The sequence below is a fragment of the Xenopus laevis genome, chromosome 3S (genome assembly GCF_017654675.1).
Source record: "Xenopus laevis strain J_2021 chromosome 3S, Xenopus_laevis_v10.1, whole genome shotgun sequence".
NCBI classification, from domain to species: Eukaryota; Metazoa; Chordata; class Amphibia; order Anura; family Pipidae; genus Xenopus; species Xenopus laevis.
Window position 1 is genome coordinate 73,747,341 of NC_054376.1, and position 19,457 is coordinate 73,766,797.

General features: G+C 34.3%; 1 protein-coding gene across 1 annotated transcript; it reads left to right on the forward strand.

Moving 5' to 3' along the window:
• The first annotated feature begins 2,480 nt into the window (after positions 1 to 2,480).
• slc26a4.2.S (solute carrier family 26 member 4 gene 2 S homeolog) lies at positions 2,481 to 19,331 on the forward strand. Its single transcript, XM_041588498.1, has 20 exons — positions 2,481 to 2,766; positions 3,220 to 3,359; positions 3,708 to 3,818; positions 4,645 to 4,826; positions 6,257 to 6,421; positions 6,500 to 6,652; positions 6,739 to 6,821; positions 9,329 to 9,476; positions 11,224 to 11,337; positions 12,162 to 12,239; positions 12,347 to 12,442; positions 14,354 to 14,460; positions 15,130 to 15,199; positions 15,902 to 15,994; positions 16,083 to 16,178; positions 16,392 to 16,631; positions 17,543 to 17,597; positions 17,883 to 18,022; positions 18,740 to 18,814; positions 19,193 to 19,331. The coding sequence occupies exons 1-20, from the start codon at positions 2,567 to 2,569 to the stop codon at positions 19,214 to 19,216; spliced, it is 2,370 nt and encodes a 789-aa protein (XP_041444432.1). The 5' UTR covers positions 2,481 to 2,566; the 3' UTR covers positions 19,217 to 19,331.
• The last annotated feature ends 126 nt before the right edge of the window (positions 19,332 to 19,457 follow it).

Genomic DNA, 19,457 nt, shown 5'->3' on the forward strand with positions numbered 1-19,457 from the left:
GAAAGGGTGCTGCAGAATTATAAATCTCAAACAAACAAATGATAACTACTTTATTGGCAGAAATGTAATAACAACTCTTGTGGAATAGGCACAGATGATACAGTATAGTTGTTCAGCATATACAGTACTCACAAATAGAGCTTTCAGAAGTGTTTTTCCAAGGGGCCAGTAACCAGTCTGCGGATAGTCAACTTGAAAATATTTAATACCAAGATTCAGGCCCTCCAAGTGGAACCAAGCAGGAACACATCTACACTTGTTTCCCTATCCTAAGGGTAATACATGTTTCTGCTTTTCTCGTAGGATCATCTGACTACTTGCTAAATACCATGAACCTAAATGTTACTTCTAGAGCTAGCTACAAAAGAGATATATTCACAACTAGTTTTCTCTGCTTCGCCCAGGCTCTAAACTTTCACCTTCCTGCCCCATTGGAATCTAAGAAGAGAAGAAAGTGAGTGCAGTCAGCTTCCCCATTTTATATAGTAGAACAATGACCCCTCCTGGCCAGTTATGGAATTGCCAGGAGCATTTTTTAACTAGGATCAGGAAACTGTTTTCCCCTTTCAACTGCGATTTAGTACCCACCGTCTACAAACTTTAGGGGACTGCCAGAAAACATAAGGGGGTAACTTATCAGTTTACTATAGAAAGAAATCACAGGAGTGTAGATAATGTATCATCAGTTCTCAAGGTTAGCAGCAACAGCAGGAACAACCACCTGGTGATCAAACACATTAAAGGATAGTAAAGAAGAAAGATGAAGAGAAAGGTGTGGAAGTAGGCTGTGGTGTGAATATTATCATAGCATATATTTGATTGCAAATCAAAACGTTGTCTTACCAATCTAGTCAGTGTCCAGATGTGGTCAGTTCGTCCATCCATGTAATAATTTTGAAATTTAAGCAGAAAAAAAACGTTGATGATAGTTAAGGACATAGGGCTGGTTGAGTCCGTTTTATCATCCAAAAATGATCCTCAAACAACACCTCCAAAAAACGTCAATCAAATTATCCAGGGTGTGCATCATTTGTAGGGTGCAAATGAATATTTATTTAGATAAAAAGTTATCTTTTGGGAGTGCAACCTCTACCCTTTAGAAAGGCAAAGATGCTCCTCATTCTTTATAAAGTTACTACAAACATTTGGATGTTCTTGAACTCAGTGTAATTTGGATACTGTTTATAAAGGTATTTGTAGAATTTGGAGTATATTTATAAAGGCATGTAAAATATTTTACTGTAAATACTTGGTGTGTTTATAAAGCTTTGTTATAGCCCCTTTGTGTACATTAATGCCATGCATTGTAAGAGCGAAAAATAATCCACTACAAAAAATTAAAATAGTCTATTTATAAAGGCTTGTATTAATGACTCCACCCTAAGCAAGACTAAAGCAAGCCATTATTTTATACCACCTCAGACCTCACACAACCAAATAAAGTTAATAGGATAAATTCAGGTGATGAAGAATTTCTGACAGCTCAATGTCATGTAAAAAATTTTTTTCAAAATAACACCAGAATGTTACATTCATTCTGATCCATATTCACATCATATCATTTCTTGGGTTTATAAAAATGATTATGTATACAGTATAAATTGGTACTTGCTAAATTTCAACCCAACAGCTTTTTTACACGTAAATTCAGTAGTGAATCTGCTCATGACATCTGGACATTTTCACACACTCATAAATCTTCAACAGAAGGATACTGTGCAGGTACAACCTTTTGGACTGGCTCACGGGTACTGGGGAAAAAACGCAGTGGGTCCTGGTACCAAATGCACCTGAGAACAGCCATTCTCAATACACCTGCATAGATTAAAATGTGAAGAGTTTATTCACACCACTATGCAGTTAGTCCTACTTATGTGTTTAATTTTTATACCAAATGCTAAGCATCATTTTATTTTCTGGTCTTTTGTACAAGAAAGGAAATATTGTATGTATTATACTATTTTAGATGATTAAACTAAGCTATGCTAATACCAATAGCTCTCCCAATCTAACTATTGGGAAAACAGAAGAATAAAAGAGTATGACATTCGTATTTAAAATCACACCAAGTGTTTGACAGCACAAAGCTGTTAATTTCACGCCACTGTGTATCACCATGTGTATCACTATTCGGGAGAAAGTTTCATTGTTTTTGCCAATTGAGAAAATTGAAAACACTAATATTATGATGTGTGCGTCGTGTTGGCATGCAAGTTTACTCACACCCAGACATGTGACCTAAAACACTTCCTTGGCTCCAGAGCATTTATATAATAAACATTTGTGCAGCTACTCTCCTAAAGTTAGATTTTTTTTACAGGTAAATTGAGATAGCATGAAACATTAGACACTAGCCATTCTTGACATGTAAAGTCTACAGGACATCTAATAGCTGATGCATTGCAGCTCCTAGTTTCTATAGGGTATTGGGGCAGCCGCAGGTTAAAAATGTATTTTAAAGGAATATTTGTAAGAACATTTTATGTATGATTTTATCCTGAAGGAGTTAAATAGAAAGCATTTGTGAAGCATGTAGGTAAATTATATATTTTCTTTGCAGTGGATAATGATTGTTACAGGAAAGTGTTTCTTTTTTTTTATGCAGGCACTAGAGATGGCTTCTGGGATCGTGGACACCCACAGCCCTGGACACAACCAGTATCTGGTTCACAGATCAGTCTACTCGGAGCTAAAGTTCCAGGAGGAAAATGAGAAGAGAGAGATTATTAAAACATCTTTCAAAACTAGGATGGAAAACAACTGCAGGTTGTACATCTCATTTTATGCATCTATAAATAAATAATAATTATAAATAATAACACACACACATATGCATGTAGAAACCATGGAGCAATATGCAGCACTCTCTTAGATCAAAATTATGGTCTAACCACAGACCTTTGATAAGGTATATAATATGATTCCTTTAGAGAATGAGCTACCTATGAGTAAAAACTATTTTGCCATATGTAAAATGTAAAAGATGTTTTTCTATTGAATAGAACATGAACATTTCTCGTGGCAACACCTTTTGGTGTAAGAGATATCCTAATATGAAGTTAATCGTACCAATGTATAGTTATTTCTGTTATTTGTATTGCTCTCACTTATTACTGAAAGCTTATACTCTATCTGTTTTATAGCACAATCTTTAGCACAAGGCATAACCTGTCCTTAAGATATGTAGTTTAAACTGATATTTGTCTTTTTATCATGCAGCTGTACATCTAGAAAGGCTCTTCTTTTTGTCAAGTCCATTCTTCCTATAGTGGACTGGCTTCCCAAGTACAGATGGAAAGAATGGTTTATAAATGACTTAGTCGCAGGTGTCACTGTCGGGCTGGTTAGCACCCTGCAAGGTTTGTTTTTTTTAGTTTTGAACAAAATATGACATTTTAAAAATATTGAAAGAAAATTAAAAGGCTATTTGAATAGATATTCAAATGTTAAAATATTTTTTTACATATTTGAATGAACTAGTCACATTTTAAAATATTATTCTGAAATATTGTTTTCATTATCCTGCAGCTTTTATATTGTATGTATATATAATATAGTAATATATAAATTATAATTTTGCAAATTATTTATCAAATTATTTAAAAAATCCATGACATTTAGTTTCTTTGTGGAAAGTAATTATCATTTATTTGTGTTCATTTTTGGTGCTGACTATTACTAAAGGATTTATCTGCGTGTGTTTCCAGGCTTGGCATTTGCATTGCTTGCAGCAGTCCCTGCTGGATATGGCCTCTATTCTTCTTTCTTTCCTGTTCTGACCTACATCTTCCTGGGTACATCTAAGCACCTTTCCGTAGGTATGACTTTCACTGTGCCTGTAGAAATTGGTACTGCCAATGTTTACTGTCATCAAGATGTATACATTTTAATCCACCCTGTGCTATAAATAAACATGACCCAATGATTTTAATAAAGATTTTTCAGCTATGCTATTCAGTGCATATCGTTTAGCAAGCAGTGTTTGAAATAAAATATTGAGGGCAGACATGTAAAGCAAAAAGTTAGATATCGGTAGAGAAGTCCAGAGGGATAAGACAGAAGTGTGCAGTGGACAGGAGTTGGCACAGAGATCTTTACAAGTATCTAACACAGGTCTTTCTTAGACAGAGCTACATGCATTATCTACCAAGATCAGACTTTTTGTAAAATAGTCAAGCGCTCTGTTAATTACATATATGTCAAAAAGGTTATAATCAATGGCCAATTTGCCTGGAATATGAAGTGATGTTATTGTATATAAGCATTTAGTTAATATTGTTATTAGAGAGCTAATCTTGCAATTGTAGCTTCCTCTACATTCGGAACTTCACATCGACCTTTGATAAATCTGCCCCTAAATTTTTTCTACTAGCTTATATGGGTGCATTTTCGCAATACTTTTTTTTAAAGGAAAGAAAATCATTTATATAGCGCATGGGACTTAAAGTGCATGGGATACAACATCAGCAGCTGATCACTTAACCTCTAGGCCAGCTCATCCTCCTATTTTTACAGTTTGTGTTATGTGGAATAAGACAAAAAAGTGTTTAAATTCTAACTTACTGTGTTTAGTTTATAAAAACTGTTCAGCTTTCACAACATTAGCCATTTTTTATTAATTACCCACTTCTCTAATTCTAATAGGACCGTTTCCAGTGGTCAGTTTGATGTCAGGAGTTGTGGTTCTAACCATGGCTCCAGATGAAAAGTTTATAATAGCAAGCAACTCCACAGGACTGAACAAAACAGTGATAGACACAGTAGCCAGGGATGCAGCTAGAGTTGCTATTACAAGCTCTCTCTGCTTCCTTATTGGAATCATACAGGTAATAACCTTGTAACTTAATTTTTGCACCATTCCCTTCTCAGTTACTTTACTAAAATAATGGCAAGTAAAACCCCTTTCCTTTACTATATATGGTCCGAACTAATTGACAGTAAACTTTTACTTTGCAATGGCGCCATCGCGGGCAACAAATCTTCCCATGTGCCACTGCCCTTATAGTTATTACAGGGTGCCAGTGTCTTTACTAATCTGTTTTTTTGGGGGTGGGGGGTTGTACAGACCACTCTGTTTTGAACATTTAAATAGGAATAGCATAGTATGTGTAATATGGGAGATTATTTTCATAATTTTGGCAAAATTAATCAATTAAAGGTCATTGCAACACAGGTTTTTGTGTGTACATCTTAAATGTTCATGTTTATTTGGTGTATACAGTGAAGACAATTATGCATTTTAAAAAGACGTAAAAACAGCAGAGGAGAGAATGGGCATAAAACAGTTAAAAGAGGGGAGATAATCCTGTAGCAATGCATTTAATAAGTGTAATATTCTCTTAAAGGAAAACTTAACCCCCACAATGAATACTTAAGTAACAGATTTTGATATTTCCCTTTCACATCGCTCACCTTAAGCCACCGTGATATGTAGGGAATCTTAGGAATAACAGGGACTCCAAAAAAGCTTTAAATACCCTAGTTAATGATACTAGTGGATACAGATGACAGGGATTTCTGGTATTGCATATTTGTGCAATATAGAGTACATGGAATGTTTTTAATTAACAAATGGACATTTTTTTTTTATTTTAGGAAATGTCTGTATGTAATACTTAATCACACTGGATGGAGAGATTGAGAAGTTTGAGAGGACAATTAACACAAAAAAGTCTTTTGGCTCTTAAATATAATTTGGAGTTGTTTGCAGCCTTCCTGACATTGTTTTGGAAAAAACAATTCTAATTCAATTCGAATATGATTCAAGTTTGCAGTACGATCTTATTCACCATTGTTCCAAAGATTCGATTTTTATAATAAATTGCAATTGGTCGATTTTCAAGTTCATGTTAGTTTTAAATAACTACCATGAACTCGAAATTTGACCCTTGACAAATCTGACCCTAACAGTAAAGTTTCCACAATGGAGTTGACTGTAATGAAAGGATAATTTTAGTTTGATGTGGACTAACATATACTAAAGCATTTTCAGAGAGGAAGCCAGAAGTATTGGTGTAATTCCTTATTCAGTTCAGCAGGAGGCAACTTTAATAGCATTATCGTTTATTATTATTTGATATCTTGAGAAACTGTTAAATTATCATTGTCTTTATCATAAGAACAGTTGAGTTTCAGAAAACAGACCCTCATAAGTCAGATTGGATTTAAAAAAATGCATAGCTGCTTTTCGAATAGGAGAATAAATACAGTAGGTGCCTATTCAAAAAAATGTATATTTTTTTTTTCTAATTTGCAGCTTTTATTAGGGGTATTTCAGATTGGCTTCATTGTCAGGTATTTGGCAGATCCATTAGTTGGTGGGTTTACCTGGGCAGCTGCTTTTCAAGTGCTTGTTTCACAAGTAAAACAATGGCTGAATGTCCCCACAAAGAACTACAATGGAGCGCTCTCAATAATATATGTAAGTACCCATTAACCCATATGTATATATTCATTATATCAGCATCACCAGGATCTTTCTTTTTATTATTTTCTTTAGACAATTATAGATATATTTACTAACATCGGCAAGACCAATATAGCTGATCTGATTGCTGGAATTTTAGCTTTCATTGTGTGTGCTGTTGTGAAAGAAGTCAATGAACGATTCAAAAATATCCTTCGAATACCAATTCCTATAGAAATTATTGTGGTAAGTTATCATGCTTACTTGGATAGTATCTGTATATTTATCTTAATGTTTATTATTCTTTATCATGCTGTTTATTTTAACATTAGACAATTGTAGCTACAGGGATTTCGTATGGAGCAAATCTGGAGAAAGTATATAATGCTGGAATTATAAAGAATATTCCGAGGGGGTAAGAGAATGTCTTCTATATACTGAATATATATATTTCTACATACCATTTTAAAATAGCACTTTAAGTAAAAAGTAAAGTAAGTAAAATATATAAGTACAATAGAAGTGAAAGCGTGTTTCAAAAGTAATTCATCTTTGCAAATGCATATACCTTCAAAAACAGGAGTTTTAGTTACAATCTTAGTTCTAATCTTAAAATTGACAAGCCACCTTATCATGTCAATGAAATCTAAATCATTTACGAAGGTCATGTTTTTCATTGGCTGGCACTTCCGTGCATGGTTACATTTCACGGGAAAAGTGTCTTCTGACCAGAGCAATGATCTCAGTCACAGGCTTGATACTCTCCTGTCATTAACCTTTATAGGAAAGAAATTGCCAAGACCAAAACATTGTTAAGACAAGCTTAATACTCCAATGTTGTGCCTTTTACAGGAGAGAGATCACCCAGATTAAAACATTTGCGTACAGAAATACGCAAAGGAAAGGGGATTGATCAATGCACATTCCCTGATCCCCTGTTTCATCCCCTGTTAATTCAAAATCTGTGCAAATGTATATATCTTCAAAAACGGGGTTTACAGTTACAAAGTTATGATCACAAAATCATAAAAAAACAACTATATCACATAACATGTGCATTTCAGATAATGTTAATTCATTTTCAGACTTCAAGTTAATCATTGTTACTTTTCCACTGAATCAAGTTCAAACATTTATACAGTAGTTGATCTACTGGCAGCTAGACATGTCTCCTTTAGTCTCATTTAAAAGATTCCTGTTATTAAATAGACGACACAGGAATCACGGTCAAAAGTTTACAGATACGTATCTTCAAACCATTTGTAATATATATATATATATATATATATATATATATATATATATATATATATATATATCGAAATTTTCAGAGGAACCAGCACTCCCATATATATAAAATATTTGCTTTTATTTCTGTTGCATTCCAACGTTTCGGTCCCTGTTGGGACCTTTCTCAAGGATAATACAAAAACATTTAGCCAATCTTAAATAGCCTTACAAATTCAAATTCTCCAATCAGTGCTTGTTATCCAAACTTAGTTAATTTGGTGATTTAACCCATTGTGACTCTCTTTACCCTAGTGTCATAAAATAAATTGCTACCATTACAAAACATCATCTCTCATCTCTTGTACATCATAAATATCATAAATACCATAAATAAGTGCATAAGAACATGTGTAAAAGACAATTTCAAAATATTGCGTAATAAAACCAGTGTCAAAATTACGTAAAAATTATGTGTACTTGTAAAATTCATTTTGTCCACTAGATGTCACCGTTGTGTTTCATTTGCTCGTGTTACAGTGCTTAGTTAAAATCCATGTGTAACAAAAGTATCCTAAAGAAAAAAAGAAACAAAATTGTAACTAGTTTGTATCTATTATACATAAAACATTTCCTTTCACTGTAAAAAACCACTGAATGAATAAAGAAAACCTTGTCAGAAAAGAAGGTTGGAGCCCCAACACAAGGCCAAACATAGTGCCTCCTCCTTTAGATGCATGCCAATAGAGCAAGTACAAGTACATCCGAGAGAAGGTGATGTAGGAAAAACACTCTTGAAAAAAGAGGCTTTTTGGATTTATGAACTCAATTGTGTCTCACCAAAGGGTATGAATGGACAGGTCAATATGGGGTGTTTTTTGACTTCAAATTGTGGATCAAAAGATTAGAGTAGTTGGGGCTCCAACAGTCTTTTCTGACAAGGTTTTATATATCTTAACCGTGCACCCCACGGTTTATATATATATATATAAAACATAAAAACCATTTAGGAACTCAAGAGCAAATGTGCAGAGTGCTAGTTTTGATGCAAAGTGGACATTGATGCTATTTACCCTCCAGTGGTAAGGATGACAATACAGCACTCCAACCTGCTCTGATGAATAGCATGTAATTGCACACACCCATGCGAGGGAACCCTGGAACTATTGCCAGACTGGATGTGGCAGTAATACCAGAATTCCCTTACTGGCTTGCACCAGTAGCAAAACCAGACACTAATGACAGCATGCATTGTAACTTCTACATGATTTACCAAAATGTGTTCATCTGTTTTAGTGCATTGTGTATGGGCTTAACCTGAGAGCACCTTCAATTACACAAGAATTCTAATACAAAATGCTGCATTGTGGGTAAAAGACATCTCAGACATCTCAGAAAATTGCCTTTTGCAATTTGCTGCATTTGTAAATCAGCCTTATAGTGTAAATCTATGTATTATAAGCAATACATGATACGGTTAGTATTTGTGTGAGAGGCGTTATGTCAGTTTATATCAATGGCACAAGTACAATTCCTGTTTGACTAACAGAAAGTCAAAAAAGTTGCCAAAAATATATCATAGCCACTGATACTTTTTCCAGTATGTGTACAAATCTAGTGTATTCCAAATATTCAATCTATATACATAGACTTTCCATATACTTTCCATTTCCTCACATGTATTTTTGATGACAGATTTCTACCTCCCATGACTCCGAATGTGAGTATTTTTTCAGAAATCATCGGCTCAGCATTTTCCATCGGAATAATAGCTTATGCTGTAGCTGTGTCCGTGGGAAAAGTTTATGGTACTAAGCACAACTATCCAATTAATGGGAATCAAGTAAGTACTAGTTATGTCCTTTAATATCAGAAAATGACTTTATATGCAGTGTGTGCAATGTGCACAGGTTATCATAAGAACAAATTTAAATAAACCTGATAAAATGCACAATACAATTAAATAGATAGTTCCTAATGTTGCCAGCTACTTCTTGGACAAAATCCACATGGTGATTGGCATGTTAGCAGTTTATTCAGTTCTACCCAATAAGCTAGGTGTAAACATGTTGCTTGCTCATGTCAGAATAGGCTTGGCTACTGCTTACAGATATAAAATAACTACTAATACAAGTGCAGCATAGATGGTCAATACAGGTTAAATTGTATCATATAGATATTCAGGGAGGCAGCATAGAAGTTAATCGATGCTCCCCAAGACCTGACTGTTCACTAAGACCAGACATCTGGGCTTTCTTATTCTCCTTTGGCACATGAAAATCACTCCTCCAGAAGAGGCGGCTTTTGATGTTTTTCAGCCCCAACAGTTGTTTACACATAAACAATATCACACACCCCTTGGCAATGCAAGTTACCTATTTACAATACAATGACACAACTGTTTGCATAATTGTGTAATGTCCTCCTTGTGTTATAGTTACAAGCAACATTCCCTATTATAAATATATAAATATATAATATAGTGCAAATATAATATAAAGGTTTGACCCCCACACACTCCCTACATACATGCTCCCTACAGTGCACTCCACTGATAGATATGCCAAATGCCTCTAGCTGTTCCTAATATAAATGTTTTGGTTTCTGAGCCTGATGGAGCATAGCCTGATTCTAGGTTTTCTGAAAAGCGTCCACCCCCTTCTCCTCCTATAATTCAATGGGTTACACTTGAAAACAGTAGCTAGTATTTTCAACACATAACAAACATAAGTTCTGATTATTTCAGCTGTTGAAAGGTGGCAGAGGGCAACTTCAGGTCTGAAATGTGTCCCATGTGTTTAGCAAGAAAATGCAAGAGAGATTTTCCATCAGTTTGCTTTTTATTTTGCAGTATTTTTTTTCAAACTACGAGTGGGTATTTTCAATAAAAAACTTGGTGAGCTTTTTTTAAAAACAGATTATGTTTTAAAATAAAAACCAATTTGGGAGGGACAGGCTAATGCAAAATTAAGATCTCTCTAGAATTTATTTATGGATTGCCAGAATGATGTACAAATACACATATCCATATGTAATCAAACTTTGAAAAAAAAACCTGCAGTGGAAAACTAAACCAAATAACACTAAAAATAGTATAAGGCTACAAAATAGTTCAAACTGTGAAAAACATATCATAATCTTGTACAAATGTCAAAATTTATATAAAAAAAGACACAAATCACAACACAGCAGAATATACAAAATTGTCCTATATATTCTACCTGTATATATATTGTAAACAATTGCAAACAGTGAACAAATACCTCTCCATTTGATTTATTTTACCCTAACAATCTTTAAAAACATTCAGCCATAATTATGAAGCATGGACCAAAAAGATCACTTGTATCAATAGAACTGATAAGATACAAATAACCCATTTGTACCATCTGTTATATAAGAAATTAATAAGCAAGCTAACATTCTTGCATAAAAATTATTGTCTTTAGTTTAGCATGGCAAGCCAGATGAGCCCTTAGTGGGAGATTATAATGCCATTACCTGTACTTGTTAAAACATGAAGGCATGAATGTAAAATACACATTTTCATGTATTCAGGGGTGTTTTTTTTATTTATAATTTCCACTTAGGAATTTATTGCATTTGGAATAAGCAATATGTTTGGTGGAATATTTTCATGCTTTTGTGCTTCAACTGCACTGTCCCGTACTGCGATCCAAGATAGCATAGGAGGGAAGACTCAGGTGAGTACTAGTACATTGCTTGCATTTTTTTTGGGGTCTTCCAGGATTTCCAGATAAGGGACCTTAGTATAAGTACAAAGTATTGCTGTATTATTAAATTAAAAAAAGAATGCTTCAATAGACAGAAGTGGTTTGAGGAAAATTTAAGCCTCTGTAAAAGGCACTAACAGACAATTGTGCCCCTTAAAATATCAGCCCCTAAATGTAATTAGCAAATTTGCATCATTTATAACCCCTTCATGTTAGCTGGTTCATTCCCTTTTAAAGAAGTGGTTCCCTGTTAGTTAGCTGTTAGTATGTTATAAAATGGCCAATTCTAAGGAACTTTTCAGTTGGCTTCATTATTTTTTTTTTTATATAGTTTCTTAGTTATTTGCCTTTTTTCTTCTGACTCTTTCCAGATTTCAAATGAAGATCACTGACCCCATATAAAAAAAAACAAATGCGAGGCTACAAATGTGTTGTTATTGCTACTTTTTATAACTCGTCTTTCTATTCAGGCCCTCTCCTATTCATATTCCAGTCTCTTATGCAAATAATGCATGGTTGCTAGGTTAATTTGGACTCTAGCAACCAGACAGCTTGATTACTGGATACTCTCTGAATAAAGGTAAATAACTCAAAAACCACAAATAATAAAAAATGAAAACAACTGCAAATTCTCTCAGAATCTCTACATCATACTAAAAGTTAACTCAAAGGTAAACAACCCCTTAAATGCCATTTGTAGTAATTATAATGATGAATTCTATTTACTGAAAGTCGTATCTGCATTATCTGACATTGAAAAATAAACACAGAAGTTTTATATACTGTATTTGCAGATTGCTAGTGTCTTCTCAGCTGGTATTGTGTTAATTGCAATTTTGGCAATTGGCAAGCTCCTTGAACCCCTGCAAAAGGTGTGTATAAACATTCATTAGTGATTATTGCACTTGATATCATGGTGGATAATGGAAATACATTAATAACCATGGTTTGTAATAACTCTGTGTGCATTTATTTCTAGTCTGTGCTGTCTGCCATTGTCATAGTCAATTTAAAAGGGATGTTCTGGCAGATCCAAGATGTACCACGCTTCTGGAAACAAAGCAAATGGGACTCGGTAAGTTAATAAGTCACTTTTATGACTTCAATGGCTCACTGTTAACTAGGAATAGTCGGAATTTGTTTAGCCTCTACATTTAAACACGAACAGTTCAAAACTGTAAAATTCTAAAATCAGCACAATAAAGCAAGTATTGCAATAGCACATGCAAAATCTGCTTGGTTCTAGTAGCCCATAGTAACTACTGTAATTAGCAGATAGTATTCAATAGCTATTGTTTAACAGCAAAATCTGATAGTATAAATAGTTAAACTGTACTACAAAAAAAAGGAAAATATATGTTTATAAGTTCTTCATTGTTGTTAAGATGCTTCCACATATATTGGCAGACATTGTTGCTGGTGCAGAACATGTGTATTTTAAAATGTATGAGTTCTCCTAGGACCGGAAGTAAAATATTACTGATTAGTCAGCAGTTTTAAAGGATAAGTATACCTTTAACATAAGTGAATGTAAAAATGATTAGAGTGCTATTCAAAGCACTTTTTGTAATGTATAATAATTATTTATTTATTTTTAATTCCAAGAAGGGCTTGACTGATGTTCTGCTGGTTAGGAAAAAATTAGAAACCTCAAATCTTTCCTAACGAGAAGAACCAGCCCTCTTTCCTCGACTACTTGGTGGTCAGAATGGTTGGAAAACTGTAGGTGGTGCTGTCGTAACCAAAATAATTCATATTAACAGTACATATATCCTTTAACATCTTGGAATAAAAAAAATGAATGTACATTGCAAAAGTTCTTAGCATCCTTATCAATTTTACATTCACTTATTTACTTGCCCTTTAAAGGATAACTAACCCCCCTACCAAAAGCCCCCCCCCATGCCTGGAAGTTGAGGAGGGCTTTTGTTAGGGGGAGTTTAGTTCTCCTTTAAGTGTATAGGGGAGGATGTCTCACCTGCAGTGAGGAGTGTCATGTCAAACTGTAATTATAGATGCAGATATTCAATGAAGAACGTTTTTTTGAACATAGTTTGGTACCCTCACAATATTATAAAGGCTAACAAGGGCAAGAGCAGTTTGCAATTTTAGACACAAGTCACCAAGTTTTTTAGCCTCAGTGCCATATTTTCCCATAGCTGATTAACAGTACTTACAGCCATGAGAGGGAGATGCAAATAACACAATTCTTTTTAAAATATTTGGAGTCTGATTGCATAATTCCCAACAAAATGATGGTTCTTTAGGCCAAAGGGAATGTGTCTATTTGCAGTGCCACAGTAAGAACCTTTAAGCGATGCCAACCTTCAAGGTGACAGTAGCTCCGAGGTTCATCAGTGTCACTAAGGTGCACTTGTGTACTTTTTGCAACAGAATGTAGAATCAAAGCAGCAGTGCAAGTGAGTGGCTTTCGATACAAGTACTTTTAATAAATGCTGTTGATTCACGCAATGGTTGCAACAATTTTTTTCTGACCGTAACTGAACTTGTGGCTGTAAATTATATTGTTAATTTACAATTATTTTATTTTAACAGCTACATATCACTTTGTGTCTATACTGGTCTTCCAATACAGTATATTTTGTAAGATTATAGAACAGAAGTATTTCCCATTAAAGGAGAAGGAAAGTTTGAATCATTGGGAGTGCCAAATGTGAGTTACCTCCAAGTAATTGTAACCTGATAACATGGGCACCTGCCCTGGTAATTCATTTCTGCTTCTTTTTACTTTGTGAAAAAGCTGGCATTTCGCTATACTGCACATGTGTTGGCCCAATGGCAATGAAAAAGAAGAAGCAGAAACTTGTTCCATGGTGCTCACTGAGAAGGGTATCAAATAAATGATTACCTAGGCACCCCCCAGTAATCTACACTTTAAAATATTTAATTATATGAAAATTACCTAAATAATCTACATGGCCAAATTATATAAAAAATATAACTGCTTAATGATTATTTGTTTCAGGCTATCTGGGTTGTTACATGCATTGCAGCTATTGTCCTGGGACTCGATATAGGATTATTGGTTGGTTTACTCTTTGGATTATTGACTATCATTATTCGTGTTCAATTGTAAGTACATTTATTTCAATATACAATTAGCCTGTAGTACATGAATTTATGTAATAGTATATATTAATTTGGCCAGTTAAAAGGTATAAAAATAAAAAAACCTGCAAGTTTATTAAATTATATATGACATATTATTGTTGGTTATGGAGGTTCCTAATGACAATAGGCTAATGACAATGGGAGTCCTGGCATAGGAAGCTCATACATACTGTATGAGTCAATGGCAGATGTTCTGTTGACATTTTGAAGATGTCCTGAAATCCTGATCTGCTTTGGGTTTTGTTCAATAATCTGAAGACTTTGTGGTTTCGGGCACCAAATCCGAAAAAGTTGCTGTCTTCGGTGAAAAATCCAAAAAAATCTGAACAGTTATTGATAAATAGGGAGGAAAATCAGTGCATATTTTGTCGAAATGGTTTTCAGAAAATAGTAAGAACATTTCGGATTTTGACAAATAAAATCCCTGCCAAAATTACAAATTGGTTTATCTACAAGTAAATCTAGAGCAAGTGAACCTGCTGAATAATCATTGAAGATGTTTCAGTGCTCATCCAAGCAGCTTCTTCAGTTGAACTGAGCTAGATTTGCCTCTACTAGATATACCATGAGCTTTCTCAATCAATGTACATAAGCTTAAAGTCAAACTATGAACATTTTACTTTCTTTCAGTCCTTCCTGTAGTTCTCTTGGAAATGTCCCAGGCACAGATATCTACAAGAACGTCAAGATATACAAACATGTATGTATTCATTCTAAAAAGTTACAAACCCATAATGTGACAAAACTAGGGGGTAGTTCTGTCCAACAGGTGTAAGGGGATATAAAAAATACAGATACTCCCAGGCTAATCCACAGAGGCCTATTTCAGCTTGACTTCTGCCAAAGGCACAACTCAAAACCAGCCTGAATGCACCCAGGTCTTCTGACCCCAAAGATGGTGCTTCACTAGACATTCCTGAGTTGCCTCAAAAGATAGAAAGCACCACAGTGCTTGGTTAGTATGTGACCACCTGGAGATCAATATTTTAGTTGACTCAAGCAGGCCCAGATTTGTGGCGAGGCCACAAAGGCCCGGGCCTAGAGCGGAAAAACTTTAGGGGCGCATGCCGCCCAACCACATCCCTAGGGAGCACTGGGGACTCAAAGCTCCCCAGTGCTCCTTTGCTCGAGATCGTGCTTGCGAGAGGGAGGTTTCGTGCCTAACGGCCAGCGCTAGGACTATGCGGGCACGAGAGAGGTGATGCGCACGAGCGTCTGGTGCAGGACATGCGACCTTTATGCGCCGTTACTTCAAATTCGGCCCTGGACTCAAGATGGCAATACTATGGCAAATATTGAATTCTAAATGCCAATCGAGATCTACACGTTTATATATATATATATATATATATATATATATATATATATATAATATATATATCACTTTTTCTTGCATCTGCAGATTTCTGAGCCTGCAGGAATGAGAATTGTTCGTTTTTCAAGTGGCATTTTCTATGGGAATGTTGAAGGACTAAAAAATGCTGTTAAATCAATTGTAAGTTTTTTTTAAAAATATGCTTACATTGTATTTTGCTTATTAGACATATAAAAGAAAAACTTATATATATTCTGAATTGTCATAGGTTGGATTTGATTCAGTCAAGGTATTTAACAAGAGAATCAAAGCTCTACGGAAGATAAAGAAGCTTATTAAGAAAGGAGAAATTCAGTTATCACAGGTGATTTATATTTTATAATCAGTACCATCTTTAGTTACAGAATAAAAATTGGGTTGTGTAATTAAAAACAGGGAGTAATGAGTATGTAAGTACATAAGATACTGTAAACTGCATGTGTTTTTTATTAGCAGTGCAACACACAGGTTGAACCTAATGTTGTTCTCCTTTTCATAAGACATCAAAAGGTTTATTTTAAAGCTTGTATCTTTACAGAATGGTAAAATTGGCAACACAGGTACTGATAATGCAGCTTTTGAGCCCAATGATGATCCTGAGGACCCAGAAGAAGTAGAGAGTACAGAGGTTCAAACAAAAGAAATTGAAATCCAAGTTGACTGGAATTCAGAACTACCTGTGAAAGTGTCCGTTCCAAAAGTCTCCATTCACAGCATCATTTTTGATTTTGGACAAATACTTTTTCTCGATATTGTTGCTGTTAAAGCACTAAAATTGGTAGGCACAACAAGTGTCAACTGTTATTTTGCTTTATTAATACACAGATGTGCAAAATACTGAGGTATTTATTTGCAGTAGCATTGGCTCTTGTTTCTGTGGCTCTAAAATTATCACACCCCAGAATACTGTATGTATGCATGTCATGCTTATATAGGATATCAGGGTCAAATTCACCAGCTACTGAATATTTAAATGGGAAAATTAAATTTCATTAAAGGACATCTAGCCCCTTAACAAGTGTTTCCCCCACCAGGGGTGCAGGCTAACAGAGCCTGCAGAAACGATGGGGGAAACAACAGTGTTTTGCCACACCCAGAAAGAGATATGCTTCATTCTATGAATGTAAAGTGCTGTCCCTTAAAATTCAACAGATTACACTTTTTATAAATAATGTCTTGTATTTTAGTGGCTGGACTGTTGCATATGTTTTTCCTTGTAATTGCAGAGTGATCATTTTATAATCATTTATTTTGTATATTGCTATCCTCATGTGGCTTTGTCTTGTATACTATATAGCTTGGAGTGATGACAGCAAACCACAAAAGGGAGAGCTTGGTACCTTGTTGTGGATCTGGGTCAATCAGGAAAATATCTGTGGTATCACAAACTACATCATGGCTAGGTTCATTGTGATAGGCTGCATCTGAACTAGGTGGAGCAGGATATCCACTCTCTGGTGCTGAAACCAGACTGGCAACAGAGATTGAAAGCTTAACATATCTCCCATCATTTATGAGTATTTCTCAGCTGACACTGTCTTTTGTAAATACAAAACTAGGAGCCCAGTGAAGCTATTTAACTATATTTATGTATGTGGCTCCAGGCTAAGTGTCATAATGATTTAATGCTTCATTTAGGGAAGTATTATGGTTTATATTGTACTCAGTTTTTATTTTTTGTTTTTGCAGATCATGAATGAATTCAGAAGAATTGATGTAAACCCTTACATTGCAGCATGTGATGGTAAACATTTAGGGTCCGATTTACTAAGGTTCAAATGGTAAATTACAATTTTCAGAATTGAATACTACCAACTTGGATTTGAATTTGAATGTGAAATTTATCACACCTCGACTCTGGAAAAAAAAAAAACACATAAATTTGAAATTCGGCCATTGATAAATAACCCCATTACTGTAGAAAATTTTTTTTACTGAAGAATGCATGTGTCATTGTTTTAAGTAGACGTTGATTTGTTATATCATTTAGGATGCTTAAACAATTATTAATTGTTTTGATCTATCACAGACAATGTGCTTTCACAGATGGAAGCATGTAATTTCTTTGATGCCATAATAAAACCAGAAATCTGTTTCATGACTGTTCATGATGCTGTATTGTATATTCAGAACGAATTCATTGATGGGCATGATCCTTTTTTGGATAAGGTAATAAACCAGAGTGGAATATGCATAGTTTGATCTGATTAACTTTATGATCTTATAATAAATATATTTCAGTCACTGGGGTAAATCCGGGGCTTTACGAGGCTTTCTATGGGGGTGCTGTTTGTATAAAGTGTATTGTGTAGCACAAAATACATTGTGCTCATGGCATTAATTCTCTGCTGACAAAATGTCTTTTTTTATTAAAAAATGCTTGCCATGATCACAAAATTCACAAAAACAATTTTAATTTAAAAAGTGTTTTGTCAGTTGCAAATTACATTTTTTGAGCACAAAACTGATTATGTAGTCACAAAACAATACAGTATATAACCAGTGCAAAACACAAGTATACAAGTAATACAAGGATAATTTTGTACACAAAAATAACCCTATGGCCACTAATATAATTTTGTAGTTATATAATAAATTTTGTCTAATAGAATTTATACAAATTTTGTGTTTAGAGGGTTAACTTTGTGCTGGCAAAATCAATTTTGTAAATAAAAAAAAATCAATTTAGGGGCAGATTTATTGTAGATTGAACACTTCAACTTTCTCATTAACTGACATTTCATTCAAGACTACCAGAAAAGTTTTCAATAAATTGGCACGTTTATGTGTGCAAAGCTTTTGCTCTAACTAGTTTTGTTATGTAAATAAAGAGAAGAACAATGTTACTTGCTACTTTTTCTTATCAGAATATAATATTTTAATTAGATTTCACTTATGCAAGAATCAGCTGATTTCACAGATGACGGCCAAAGATACGAAGAATTGGATACCCAGGATCAGGTGCGATATACATTTTCTTAAAAATCAGTATCTTAATCCATAACAATACTACTGTATAACGAAAATATGGCATTTACATCTGCAGATAGAAATATTTACATCTTAGATAAATACAAATGTACTCTAATATATACTGTACACTAATATTTGTATATTTCAGAGTACAGTTCAATAAAATATTTGTTAATAATAAGAATACTGAATTCTGTTTTGGTTAGTCCATGTCAGTATATAGACTTTTAATACTGTGTAAAACAGCACTACAGGCATAAAATCACCGAGGTGGAAAAAGTCAATTTAAATCTTTAATAGACAAATGTCATTCATTATTTCCTCCTACATGTAATTACATAAATCTTTATTATTTCTCACGAATAGGCTTTCAGGTCACTAGCATCATAAAGAAAGGTGGCTTGATCATCCAAATGGAATGGACAGTATTCAGTAGCAAAGATTGTCTTTTTAATATGTTTATTTACTAATCTGACTGATTGTGTAGTCACCACTTCCATGTTTCTGAGAGCTCCTTGTTGTGCATGATAAAAGTCCCGTGAGTATACACAAATGACCGCAAGAAGCATTTGTTTTTCCTTTGTTTTACATCACTAAATTAAACATTCTGACAGAGAAAAACATTCTACGC